Below are 14,456 nucleotides of genomic sequence, written 5' to 3' on the forward strand. Positions count from 1 at the left end.
CCAGAGCCGACCTGGGCCCTGCACATAAACATCAGTATTTGCTGAATGAACCAATGAATCCTTGAACCTCCCTCATTGCTCACAGCCAATCACCAAGGCCTATCAACTTCACCTCTTTCTACAATATAACCTCTGCTTATAGTTAGTGAAGGCTGGCTGCCTCCTGTGCAACCTTCGGAAGGCTTCCAGAACCCCTCCACTTCGGCAGGACAGGGATCTTGCCCGGAGCTCACACGGCGCAGCCCGTGGATCACAGCTCCTTACGGCCCTAGCCTGGGACAGTCCCCCTCCCTGGGGGCTCCACCTCCATAAACGCCCACGGCCCAGCTCCCCGGAGGCGCTCTGTAAGCGCTAGACGGGGGGGATGAATGAATGGACTAACGGGCGAGAGGGGGCCACAGTGGGCACCCGCCGCTGAGCCCAGCTTGCCACGCGGCGGTCGGCGAGAGGCCTGGCCGGCACTCCCCACGCGGCACGCCCCTCTGCCCATCTCCGCTAGGCCGCCCGGAGCCCCGCCCCTGCCTGGCTTCCCCACACGCTACATTCAGACGAGCCAATAGGCGCGCGCGCTCCTCCTCAGCGGCCAATGGGAGCGTCCTGCGTAGCCCTCGAGAGGGGCGGGGCGGGGCGAGCGGCCGCGCGCGGGCCCGCGGGCCCCAGGAAGGCGCGGGCCCGCGCGCTCTTCCCACGTCGGCGGTCCCGGCGAGCGCAGCCTCCGCTCCTTCGCGGCCCAGCCAACGGATGATGGGGACCCTGTGTGCGCGGCGCGGCCTGGAGTGGCTGCTGGGGCTCTACTTCCTCTCCCACATCCCCATCACGCTGCTCTTCGACCTGCAGGCGGTGCTGCCGCGCGAACTCTACCCCGTGGAGGTGAGGGCGCCCGGCGGTCCTGGCCGCGGGCCGCCGGCGTGGGGGCCCCCCGCGCGCTGCGGCGGCGCCCGGGTTCCCCGGCTCCGCTCCTCCGCCCGCGACCCCCGCTGCGGGGCTTCCGTTCTGTCCCCCTGGTCCTCCTGCCGGCGCTCCGGCCCGGACTTACTCTTCAGCCCGGCGTCTCCCCCGGGTTTTCTTTGTCTGTCCCAGGCTCTTCCCACAAGTTGCTGCGGGGGCCAAACACTTCGTTCTTTGCAAAAACAGCTATTCCCCGGATTTGTGTCAAGGCTCAGCTGTCGGTATGTGAGGGTGTAAATCACGCCTTGGATTTGTTTTAAAGTTGTGTTTCTTGGAAGAGCTTTGAAATACCGTCTTATCCCAAAGAAATAATCTAAGTAGAATCAGATTCGTCAAAAGGGCATTTGCAGACAGTCATTCTAGATCAGAATCCAGCAACTTCAAAGGCTCAGAGAGAATGACTCCTTTTCAATTCGACCCTTTCAATTGGGTTCACTGGAAACAGGCGAAGAGCCTCATTTTCCTGGTTGGTGGAGAGTTTTCTTTACCGCAAACTTTGCTTTAATGATTTATTATTTCTTCAGATCCTCCCCCCCCCCCCCCCCCCAGTTCTTTTCACGTCTGGACCTTGTGTAACAACTTTCTTTTACGAAATTCCTGTCCTCAGTCCTATGTTTCTGCAGTCTGTCTGTAGAACTAACTGGGCAAGACTTGACTTGTAAACCTATGGATTTGATTTTATCTCTTAAATGCTTTTTCTTAACCATGAACTCTAGTGGTGTATGCAAAATGTGTGTGCCTTGTGTTTTCTGAGAGGAGAATCTATAGCTTCCATCAACTCTTCTGGGGAGGAAGGGGGTGTCTAACCTCCTCAAAAGGTCAAGAGCCACTAAACAGTGTACGCCCACTTCATAAAATTCTTTTGTTTACTTCTAGATCCAAGCATAACTGGGAAGCCCTCTGACCAATGTTTTCTTGGAAAAGCTTAGGCAGCGTGTGACAGTGGACCACAGACTGGGGACTGGGTTATTCCAAGAAATGCTGGAGTGTCTTGGGGGAAATCAGGGCTCTGTAGCCTCAGTTGTCAAGTAAGAGAGTTGGGTTAAATTGCAAGCTTAAATATACACAGGGTGTATATTAGTTTCACGTGTTGCTGCCATAACAAATTAACAAAACCAGTGCCTTAAAACAACGCAAGTTTATCCTCTTGTAATCTGGAGTCAGAATTAAAGTGAATCTTGCAGAGTTGTTCCTTTGGAAGGTCCTAGGAATCTGGTTGCCAGTGTTCCTTGGCTTGTGGCCACACACTTCAGTCTCGGCTCTGTCATCACTGCCACCTCTTCTAGTCCAGTGTCCCTCTGCCCTACATGTGGATTACATGAGTCCTCTTAATATGGGGCAAATATGTTACTCCAGGTTATTCCAGACTGAACAGCTGTTGGTTTCTTTATTCTTTCTGAATGTGCCTGCCATTCCACAAGTCCGTGCTTACCACTCACAAGATACAATTAAAATGTCTAGTATAGCACCACTTAAATTTATATATTTAATTTGGTAAAGTTCTCTCAGCTTTATTTAATGTTGACTTAATATAAAAGGTCAAGAGGCAATGTAGGCAGGACCTGGCCAGAAACTGTGTGTGTGTGTGTGTGTGTGTCTGAGTGTGTGTGTGTGTCTGAGTGTGTGATGATGTTTTGAAGGAATTAGAAACAGGCATCCTGGCTTGGAAGGCCTGTACCTCTAGTCATTTTTGTTGCTCTGGGTGGGTAATGATAGTTTTTTGTTGCTTCTCTTGGTGGAAAATAATAATAGAAGCCTTGGGTTATTCTCAAATTCTCTTTGAAAATATGCCAAAATTTAACATTTGTTGCTTTTCCTCCCTAAGTAGAAATTTTTCCCTATAACTAAAAAGCCACATAATGCTTGGGCTAAAAAATCTTTCTTGGTTTGAACCAGCCCAACCCTTAGGAAAACTTATGAAACAGTAAGAATTTACTTTGGATTAGAACAGCCATTTTCACCCGTGTGCCACAAGAATTTTAAAAATATGCAATACTTGACTATTTAGTTAGGGACATGGGCCTCTTTCACCCTTAGATTGTCAGACTAAAGAAATGGCAACAGCCAACACAACAATAGCTTTCCAGTGTGAGTGAGTCAAAATTAGACTTTTTTTTTTTTTTTTTTTTTTTTTGTCAGATTGGCAAAGGAATTTTTTTAGTGTGCTTGGAATTTCAGTAATTAGTTTATGTGTGCTATGAGATGAAAAAAAGTTGAAAATCACTAAATTAGAACATGGAGAGGATGGAAAGTATTTTATAGTATCACTAGAGGCCCGGTGCACAAATTCGTGCACCAGTGGGGTCCCTCAGCTTGGCCTGCAGAATCGGCCAAAACCAGCTCTCCGACATCCCCGAGGGGTCCCGGATTGTGAGAGGGCACAGGCCAGGCTGAGGGACCCACCAGTGCACGATTAGGGCTGGGAAGAGACTCAGGAGGTTGGCCAGGCTGTGAGGGATCACAGGTAGAGGGCTCCAGGGCATGTCCAGCCCATCTCGTTCAGTCCCGATCAGCCTGACCCCAGCAGCAAGCTAACCTACTGGTCTGAGCATCTGCCCCCTGGTGGTCAATGCACATCATAGTGAGTGGTTGAGCAGCCTTAGCATATCATTAGCATATTATGTTTTTTTTTTTTTTTTTTTTTTTTTTTGAATTTTTGTATAATTTATATTGACATTTCACTTAATTACAGAGGAGAGTTTAATTAGCATAAATGTTGATTACTGCGAATCTATCCTTTCTAAGGGAGGAGACTCATGATATAAGTTTTTTTTTTTTTTTTTTTTTTTTTTTAAATCAATCTTTATTGTTCATATTATTACAAAGGTTCCTCATTTCTTCCCCCCTCCACCAGGTTCCCACCCCACCCTCTGCCCCCTCCCCATCCCCCATTGTCCTCATCCATAGGTGCACAGTTTATGTTCAGTCTCTTCCTCCCTCCCTTTCCCCGATAGTAAATCCCTTTTCAGATAGTAAATCTGTTGCTTAGCATTTTCTCATATCAATAATACCTCCACATGCCCAATGATACACTTCACACAAAAGACATTTTCAAATAGGTCAACCAGCCTCATCCAGGCCCCACCCAAGGCACTCACAGATCAACACCCCAGCGCTATACTAACTCAACACATCCAGATCTAAGCCTTCATCACTTGATTCAGCAGACCCTCAAGTTCCCTCAAAAGTTTCCAGCCATGTCTGAGAGGCAGCCGTGGGCAGGTACAGGCGAGGAGCGAGCTGCTTCGGGCCTGGCTGCTCCGGGCCCGGCCTCTGTTGCTCTGGTTCGTTCCACAACCAGCTGCTCCGGGTCTGGTCACTGCCGCTCCCGACCTAGTTGCTCTGGACTTGGCTGTTGCTGCTACAGGCCTGGCCGCACCCGACCCGGCTGCTCTAGCATATTATGTTTTGATTGGTTGAATGGCTGACTGGTTAACCAGACACTTAGCATATTGGGCTTTTATTATATAGGATTTGCAGCTGGGTAGCATTGCTTCTGTTAAAATAAGGAAAAACAAGTGAGCATCTAGGTTTGCAATCAGTCTATGATCTCATTCTAAGTTAGAAAAGTACAAAATTGTTCAGCAGTTGCTGGCTGAGAATCCCAGGTGCCCAGGCCAGGTAAAAGTTGTTTTCTTAATTTGTTTTCTTAATTTATTTTAATGTTTTTTTACAGAGAGGAAGGGAGAGGGATAGAGAGTTAGAAACATCAATGAGAGAGAAACATTGATTCAGTTGCCTCCTGCACACCCTCTTCTGGGGATGTGCCCACAACCAAGGTACATGCCCTTGATCAGAATCAAACCTGGGACCTTTCAGTTAGGATCAAGTAAATGTTTTTAAATGGATAACAATATTAAGTTGAGTGAAATGTGACTGAGATATATAAATGGAGACAGTTTTATTATTACCTTTTGAGGGGGTCTTATCCGATATAATAAAAGGCTAATATGCTAATAATGCAAAGCAACCAAACAGCGGAACAAGCAGTTGCTATGATGCACAGTGACCACCAGGGGGCAGACACTTAATGCAGGAGCTGCCCCCTGATGGTCAGTGCGCTTCCACAGGGGGAGTGTGGCTCTGCCAGAAGGGCTCACAGTTGGCGAGTGCAAGAGCAGGATGTCCTAAGCTGTCAATCAGACATCCCCTGAGGGCTCCCGGACTGTGAGAGGGTGCAGACTGGGCTGAGGGACGCTGCAGAAGCCAATTCCAGCATGTCATAATTGCAAGAGTTTCATCAAAAGGTTGATGGGCAACAAAATAACAAAAAAAGGTTGATGGAACTTGGGGACTCAACAAGAGCCGAGTCACATAGGTTATCACCTGCTGGAATGGCTTATGGCATTTCCCAAACCTGAAAAGGATGATTGCTTGCTGCCAGACAGCTCAGGGCATCTTAATCTACATGTTATTGCCTCCTCCTGGCCAAACACCTGAACAGCAGGAGGTAATTAATTCCCTAGTCTGACAATGGATTCTGTACCTAAACCTACCCTTTGAAGTGTATATCTCCACCTTGCCTTTGGACAAATTGTGTTAATAAAAAGCAAGGAGTCCTGAGATAAGGAGAACTTGGTTTCTTCAGCCAAGCTCCTCTGGTGCATGGGTCTATGCTCCAGCAGCTGAGCCACACAGCCCGGTTAATGTGCTAACAGAATGTTTGTCTTTGGATATTTGCTTAAAGCTCACTCACAGCAGTGAGACCTCAATATTGAGCATTTATCTTCTGATTAAAAATTAACAGGAATATCTTTAGATTTTTCCATTGTAAGCTAACTTCTTACTTGGGAAGTTGCCTTTATTTATTGTCAATATAAATACATATTTGGCTTTGATGGCAGGTGTGTTGAAACCATGCCATTTCCAGGAGGTTAAATGCAACAGACTTATGTGGAGAGCCTGAGGCTTGGGGGGGGGGGGGGGGTGTCTTTAAAAAGCACAGAATGGGCAGCCTCGGCCCTCTTACTTCTCTGCCTGTAGCCAAGTCAGCTTGGATCTGTATCATTTTACTTGACAGCATAATTATGAGGGTGGGGCCCAAGCTAGAACTAAGACTGCTACTCAAGCTTTTACATCGCCTGGAAGCTGTAGTTTGTGGTCTGGAGCAGAGTTTGTTCTACAAATATCCTACTGGTCTCCTAAAAGAAAAAAAAACTTGAGTACTAGGGAGTCAATGACAATTTGGCTCAAGCTACGTGGCTCAGTGGTTGAGCATCAACCTACGAACCAAGAGGTCTGGGTTCAGTTCCAGTCAGGGCACTGCCCTGGTTGTGGGCCCGATCCCCAGTGGGGCCATGCCGGAGGCAGCAGATCAGTAATTTTCAGCATTGATGTTTCTATCTCACCCTCTCTCCTTCCTCTCTAAAGTCAATAAGAACGTATTTTGGGGGGAAGGGGAAGAATGACCATTTAAATTGTCTAAAGGTGCATCCTCACCGAAGTTCACTTTACTGCCTGTCCATCACTGTCCCCTCCCCCGAGTCAAATTCACTTCATTTCTGTATTTGAGGCTCTCTGGCCCTGAGATTGGCGTGCAGTTGCTATTGTGAAAGAGCAGATGTCAGGATGATACTGTTTGTGTGTTCATTCAGCAAACTAAGTGTAGATAGTGCTTTTGACAAAGGGCAGCGCCCCTGGATAAGTGTTGCCATGGGAGTCACAGATCGATGCTGGTGGCACAAAGGGGCTGCGAGAGCTGGGGAGAACTTCTCGTAGAAGCTAACATACGAGTTAGAGCTAGCGAGTTTTTATTAAATGACCATCTAGGCTGAATCCCCGTCAGCTGGTTGTGCCATCTGCTGCCAAAGGGTTGGAGCGGCTGCGCCTGCCCTGCCAGGTGGCTGTACTCATTGTGATCTCGATCTTTTCCAGCTGAGAAACCTGCTCAAGTGGTACGCCAAGGAATTCAAAGACCCTCTGCTGCAGGACCCCCCCGCATGGTTTAAATCCTTCCTGTTTTGCGAGCTCGTGCTTCAGCTGCCTTTCTTTCCCTTTGCAACATACGCCTTCTTCAAAGGTAGGTAAATGGTGGGAAAATCAGGTCCCAGAAATCTCTGGGAAAGTATCTTCACAGGCCCCTGTGGTTTGCGTGAGGGGGTGGAGGGTCTGCTGGGAACGACAGGACAGCTCCTAGAGCGGGTATTACTGTGGCTCAGGCTAATGCCTGTGGTCAGTTGGGCTGCAGAACTGCCTCAGCCAGCTGGGAAACTTGAGGCTACTTAAACATAGGACTTGTTGCTTTTTCTTTCCTTTATCATTGGTTTTCATTTTTCTGTTTTAGGTAGTATCATGCTGGCTTATAAGTAGTAGCATCAAGCTAATTCCTAAGGGTTTAACTTCTTTTTGAAAAAGGATTCTTACAGTGTCGCATATGTCTGATGCTGTTATAAAGAAAGCAGTCATACCGGCATCCGCGGTAACTAAGCTTGTAGAGCTTATTTCCCACTGCAGCTCCCAAATCCATCTCTTGGCAGAATCTACTGATCTTCTCACCTACATACACCTACATACACTCTAATTACTTAACAAACATACTGCTGTCAGCCCCCCCTCCCCCTTTCAGACCAAACAGGTTTAACTTTACTGCCTAGAGTAGGGGTGTCGAACTCAATCAGAGAAGGGGCCAAAATCTAAAATCCAGCCTAAATCTCGGGCCGAATGGTTTACTGAACAGTCATAAACTGACAATGTCATAAACTGACAGAGGAGTGCAGTGATGACAGCGCGGTGCGGGCCACCTTGCAAGTCCTGGCGGGCTGGATTTGGCCCGCGGGCCTTGTGTTTGACACATGTGGAGAGTTTTTCTGAATTAAAGTCCAACTCCCACCCTGGCACATTTAGGCAGCATTGTGACACATCTGGTTTCCCGCTGTTTCCATGGTAAAGGAGGGGGGATGGTCCAGCTGAGAGGAGCAGAGAGGTCATGGGGCGTGGCATGGGCACCCCTGGATCCTGAGCAGACCTAACGCTTCTCTCTGTCCCTGGCGACTTCAGGAGGCTGCAAGTGGATTCGCACCTCGGCCATCGTCTACTCAGCCCACACCATGACAACCCTGATCCCAATTCTCTCCACGTTCCTATTTGAGGATTTCTCTAAAGCCAGTGGTTTCAAAGGACAAGGACCTCAGACTTTACGTGAACGCTTAACCCTCGTATCTGTCTATGCCCCTTACTTTCTCATCCCTCTTATGCTTCTGCTTTTCATGTTGCGGAGCCCCTACTATAAATATGAGGAGAAAAGAAAGAAAAAATGAGAACTACACGAGGCAAACTGCTCAGAACCCATGTCTTCAGTCGCATTTGAAACACCAGCAGCCATGACCCGTCTGTCACCTTCCAAGGGCACTGGCACAGACCCATCGCCTGAGGACGGCCAAGTTCACCATGTGCCCAGTTCCACTGCAGAATACTAAAAACAGGACCAGGCCAGAAATGAATGAACTTCTAAGAAACACATCCTGCTTGGCATTTTCATGAGTTATTTGATCCACAATATACATGTGACTGACCCCTTGACTCATGATTCTCTACAGCAAATCACTATTCAGCAAAATGAGCAGTATGCTGTTCAGGCCATTTTTAAGTTTGAAATTATGCCTCTTCAATATTCATTAAAAACTATAGTTTTCTTGCCTGCACCCCTGGTGGGGAGGAGAGAATAGTCTGCAGGAGGTTTAAGGTTCAGCCCTGGCTTTCAGTCAGATATGTGTTAAACCAGAAGGTGCTCTGTTTCTGTTTTAAACAGCTCGTCCCAGAAGGAGAGATTTTTTAAAAATTCTTTCCAAACCTTAGTCCTGTCTTTTTACAGACCACCGGACAGAAATCACTCTACCCTAGATCTGGTGTCTCAAACCTGATCTGGCAGTGTGCTGCCTTCTGGAGAACTACATTCTTCTAGTAGTTTAAACACTCCTTCCCGTGTCGGTCTGAGTCAGAATGGGGGAACCGCTGGGCCAGACATGCCCACTGCGTGTGGGGTCTCTTCACGTTCGTACCTGGTGTTCCATTAGCTCTCTCCAAGTTCATACTCAAAGCTAACTTTAAAAACGACGACTTATGAACACACATGGACAACTGAAGAAACTGCTTCCAGTCAATTCCCTCTTTTCCTGTTCTGCTCATAAGCCATATTACTCTCCTGGGAGTATCTCTGACTCACGTGTCCAGTCCAAATAAAGGTAGCTGCTGACCACTGCCTGGTTTGTTTTGTGGCCAAGGGGCTGGAGAGTCCAAGGTTCTCTTATAAGTGACTCAGTGTACACTTCAAGGGCTCCAGGAAAGAGGTAGATAAGCCATTTGAAAACAATAATTTATTGCTTTTTCCTCCAAAGCTTTGTGAGTTTACAAAAAAAAAAAATCAAAGTTTACAGACTGCTTATTTCAGAATAACAATGCAAGAGGTGAGGACCTGGGCCGCTGTGGTCACGGTGTGTACAGATATGCACCGGCATCTGAAACAAGGCCCCTTCCCGCCCCCCAGATTGGTCTTATTGCCTTCAGAGATGGTGCGTCCTCCCCACACCATCTCACATGATAGACTTGGGTCATTAGTCAAAGTCACTGGAATGGTACAGAGGTTTTTGTTTTTCTGCCCTCCTGCTATATAATGAAATTTTCAGTTCATTTCTGAAAAATAAATTGGTCAATAAATTCATTTTGTTCTGCTTCTACTTTACACAAAGCTTCATATTCAACCCGATACCTGAAAAACAAAATTGTTAGAAGCCCTAAAAACGGATGAAATAAACCATGGACTTAATTCTTCTAGAGAAGAATACAGGTGACTGAAATGATTCCAAGAAATGGTGTTAGAGTGAAGTTAAAAGACTAGTGTGCAAAGCCCTGCACAGGCCCCGTGGGAAATCCTCCCGCCAAGTGTCTCCTGCAGCCGCCTTTGCACACTAGCCGCCTGAGCCTTCATGCTCTCAAGCCACTACAGGTGATTTGATAATAACAACTTTTCCATCAAATGTAAAACCTTCAAATTAGGATGACAAGTGAGACACTATTCCTAGGAGAAAAATGAATAAGGATAAGAGGTGACTTTTAAGAAGGAAAAACAGAAATGCAGTCAAGTAAAGACTTTGCTTTACATAATGTCTTACCTTTCGAGCTGCATTTTCTTTTCTGCTATTAGTGCTTGGAGTTGCTGCTGTTGGGCTTCTCTCTGCTTTGCTATAGATTTGAGCAAATTGCGAGCACCAATGGCCTAGAAGAACAGTATTGCCAAAGGTCACGGCTTCATTAAAACCATCTTTAGCGTTAAGTCCTCATCTGGGGAAGCACCACTTGGGGGCTACCTCACTGCCCAGAAGAGAAAAGAAGGCTGAACCCAGAACTTTGGGAGAAAGGATTAACCTCAGGATTCCAAATGAGAATTGGCCTAGAGCAGTGGTCGGCAAACCAGCTCTCGAGCCACATGCGGCTTTTTGGCCCCTTGAGATTTTAGCAAAGGCCAGCTTAGGGGTACCCTAAAAGTTAATAACAGTGTACCTACCTATATAGTTTAAGTTTAAAAAATTTGGCTCTCAAAAGAAATTTCAATCGTCGTATTGTTGGTATTTGGCTCTGTTGACTAGTGAGTTTGCCAACCACTGGCCTAGAGCTCTGAGGCAGATGTAGGAGTACTACCCCCAGGTCTGGAGCACTAGTGCTCTTTGCCAAGTCACCTATACTCTGCACACCTTCATTTACAGAATGATAAAGCCATCTATTTCAGTGATGTGAAGCTTAAAGGAAATAATGACTGAAAGTGTACTGGCATATAAAAATTCAAAGTAGGTTAATTGGACCAGGAATTGTTTTTTAAAAACAGGTATAATTGACATGTATTATTTAATGTGTACAACATGAGTTGATACTTGTATAGGAAATGTTTAAAATCTTGTATTAAAAGAATCTCCTTTTCACCCCAACACATACACACACACACACACACACACACACACACACACAGTCAAGGGCAGAAGATGACAGGCTAATGAACGAGGGTCCCAGGCCAAGATGGAGATGAAATGCATGCTGCTCTTACCTTCATCTTCTCGTTTTCTGCTTCTTTTGCAAGTTGGTCAACAAGCTCAAGTAAACCACCAACTATTTTCTGAAACTGGCCAATTTCTTTTGGGAAAAAAGGAAATGTTTTTATTTCCTCAGCGTCATCACTCTCCCTCGGTATTCCCTTTCGGCGAGAGGGAAGGACTAACTGCCCCTTCTAACTTGTGTCCAAACAGTTTGGTGCCTGCTGGTCTAAAGTCTGCCGCCCTTGGTTTGAACCTAGAGATGACTGGCAGGTGTCCAGAGCTATAGGGAATAGACCGTGAGTCCCCAGGCCAGCTAGCTGCTGCTACCTCAAGCTATGAAGGCCCTGGTGGACCTATTCTACGGGGACCCCAAGGAGGTGCAAAGGGCCACATTCATGGAAGGACTGCCTCAGGACAGGAAGCTGCCTCTTGTAGCCACTGGACTTCAATTGATGGTGGGGCTATCCACCGCGGCCTCAGCTAATAAAGAGCTCAAAGCATTTAAGTGCCTAATCTCCCAGTCCCTTTTCTTCAAAATCCTTGGGTGTGGTGGAGCCCCCACTACTGAGGAGTAAGCTAAGGCCCAGGAAGATGGGACAACATTCACAGCAATGGGAAGGCTGGCAATAGAACTCATGCTGCCTTTCACCAGGTGAGCGCTCCACAGCCTGCAGTGCCCAGAGGCTGAGAAATCCCTGCTCCAGCTAGGCCTGCTCTTTGTCCACGCCACTGGTCTTGCCTGGCTGCTAGCACAGGAGCTGTCCTGCGTATCTCCTGTCCAAAGATGTGTTCATGGGGTCTGCTGAGCTGCTAATCAACTCTTAACTCCCAATACAGACAAGCCCACTACTGAGAATACTATTTCTCCCAAGAAATCAAGTCATCACTACATAACTCTACTTCCCACTCCCAAGCCATAGTTCTGCCCCCACGAAGTTTAAGGTTTCTGGGAGAGAAAAAAAAAAAATCAAAGATGGCTTATCTCAAAACACACCCTCCTCTCAGCATTTCAGTGTCCGCTTTGACTGGTGTTCCCTGTGGGACTACATGAGAGCATAAGAGGGCAGGTAGACAAGGTGGGTGGCACATGGGAATTCACAAAGGTCAGGGAGCCAGCAGCTCTATTCTGGCTGGGCCACGAGCAACAGCTGAGGGGGGCGGGGCACAGTCGGAATAATTCAAAGCTGAGTGGCAACATGTCTCCCCAAATGACACTCACTGTCCACGAAGTCCTTGCACTCTTCCTTGAGCTCTGTGGTCTGCTGGGTAACCTCTGGGTCCAACACCCGCAGCTTGTTCAGTTCATCAAAGTGCAACCCAGCTTCACCCAGGATGTCCTTGGCCATAGCTGTGAAGAAACCAACCCCAACCCACGATCACTTCCCAGCCCTCCAACGAAAGCCTGCTTCCAGCCCAGCCCCACTCCTGCCCCCAGACACCGAGGCCCAAAACCCAGACGTCCCCGAGGCTCCGTCCCCAGCCTCCACCTCTCTAAGCCTCACCTGTTTCCCTTCCAGGTCTCTAGAGGTCTGCTCTGAGGAATGACAGTAGCAGCCAGGAGGAGATGTGTCATAGATCAAGGGTCAGGAAAGAATAAAGTCCAGGTGCTCGTCACAGGCATCGTTCATTCAACACATATTTCTTGAGTGCCTACTACATGCCAGCATGGCTAGATGCTGGGGGTACAAAGATGAGTGCAACATGGTACCCGCCCTGGAGGAGCACAGTTTAGCTGGAGGAAGACAGACATGTAAACTGAAAAATTATACTGTGTTAAGTGCTTTTACAGAAATATCACTGAAGCACTAGAGAACAGTTAACGTGGCGTGAGGAAGTTCACATCTGAATTAAGTTGTTAGCCATAAGCATATTTATTTATTCCCGATTATATACCCAAAGAACATGAAAAAGCTTTTCAAATACAGTACTGTAACAACACAAAAAGCAAGTGAAAGAGAAAATCTGGGTGAATGAAAAATTAGGGTTAAAAAAATAAGCCAGGAGTAAGCATATTACCCAAAACGTACGCCAGGGGATGCTGCACGCTTGCCTGAACTGGGACCCAAAGTTGGGTCAGTCTCTTCCAAGCAGAAAACACAGAGTAAGGAAGTCAGGGAAGGCATTCCAAGCAGAGAACAGCATGAACAGCAGCCGAAGTCACTGGAAGGGCCTATCCTGCCTACAAGATGACAGGATGGAGGATGGAGCTGGAAAGATCAGGAGTCAGATCAGAAGGACCCTGTGTGCCATGCTAAAGAGGTTGAGGGTTTTCTGTCGGCAACAGGGCCAGCACAGGTATCTTCTCCCTTCCTAGGCACCTTGCATTCCTGGTCTAAAGGATGCATCGATTCTTGGAAAGAAAGACTGAAAATTCACCCTCATTCTGGCTTTAAAATAACACACACAAAAAAAACAAGGAATACAGCCCAAGCCAGTTTGGCTCAGTGGATAGAGCATCTGCCTGCAGACTGAAGGGTCCCAGGTTCAATTCTAGTCAAGGGCATGTAGCTTGGTTGTGGGCACATACCCAGCAGGGGTGTGCAGGAGGCAGCTGATCAATGTTTCCCTCTCATCAATGTTTCTATCTCTCTCCCTTCCTCTCTGTAAAAAAAATCAATAAAATATATATTTAAAAAAAAACAAAACAAGAAATACATGCCCTGTCTAGAAAGGAAGGCAATGATATTCAGGACTAGCCATTGGCCGCTATACCAATTCCAAAACCCCAGGTGTTCCAAAGGCTACCACCACCCGACCCTGCACCAGCCCTTCCTCTGCTCCCACCTCCTCCAACCCAACCCTACCCTTCCAGCTTCCTTAGAGTTCTGTTTGAATGGGGTGATTCTTCTGGGACTGACTGCCCAGAGCATGTGTACCAATGGTTTAAAAAGCTGGCGTGTCCAAATTGGCTGGGCATCATCCATGTACTTGGGGGTGGCCAGTTGGATTCCAGTCAGGGCACATGCCCAGATTGCATGCTCAATCCCGAGTAAAGGGTGTGTAGGAGGCAGCTGATCAATGTTTTGTCTCACACCAAGTTTTCTCACTCTCCAACTCCTTTCCTCTCTAAAAAATCAATAGAATCTTAAAAAGGTGGGGAGGGGATTAAGTCCTACCATTGCCAGAACTGATTTTCAAGAGGACCAGAAATCCAGACTTATATATGGAATCTGATTTTTAAAGGAGAGTAATTCAAAAATTCAAAGTAAGGAATAAAACACATCCCAAACTGTGTGGACCAACTAATACATGTCTATAGGTTATCTGTGTATGATGGGCCCAGAGCCTTTGACCTCCCTGGAAACCACTCAAGTAAACAGGCTAGTATCTTCCTTTGAAACATTTTAATCATCCAGAGCTTCCTTATGATCAGTTTGTTTGTTTTAATTTTTTATTGATTTCAGATATGAAGGGTCAGGGAGAGACAGACAGAAACATCAAGGATGAGAGAGAATCATTGATTGGCTGCCTCCAGTATGCCCTCCA

At 47.0% G+C, this 14,456-nt stretch overlaps 2 protein-coding genes across 2 annotated transcripts; one reads left to right on the forward strand and one right to left on the reverse strand.

The window, feature by feature from the left end:
* The first annotated feature begins 630 nt into the window (after window positions 1-630).
* Window positions 631-9,604, forward strand: TMEM97 (transmembrane protein 97). Its single transcript, XM_084862199.1, has 3 exons — window positions 631-870; window positions 6,823-6,967; window positions 7,945-9,604. Exons 1-3 carry the CDS (start codon window positions 742-744, stop codon window positions 8,202-8,204), a joined length of 534 nt encoding a protein of 177 aa, XP_084718325.1. The 5' UTR covers window positions 631-741; the 3' UTR covers window positions 8,205-9,604.
* On the reverse strand, window positions 9,241-12,606 carry IFT20 (intraflagellar transport 20). The gene is given in 7 exon segments (XM_084862200.1): window positions 9,241-9,652; window positions 10,056-10,159; window positions 10,982-11,067; window positions 12,190-12,318; window positions 12,473-12,484; window positions 12,487-12,549; window positions 12,552-12,606. Coding segments are annotated over 7 exon segments (516 nt in total). The 5' UTR covers window positions 12,592-12,606; the 3' UTR covers window positions 9,241-9,570.
* Between the last annotated feature and the right edge of the window lie 1,850 nt (window positions 12,607-14,456).

The sequence above is a fragment of the Pipistrellus hanaki genome (assembly GCF_964339955.1).
Source record: "Pipistrellus hanaki genome assembly, chromosome: 16".
NCBI classification, from domain to species: Eukaryota; Metazoa; Chordata; class Mammalia; order Chiroptera; family Vespertilionidae; genus Pipistrellus; species Pipistrellus hanaki.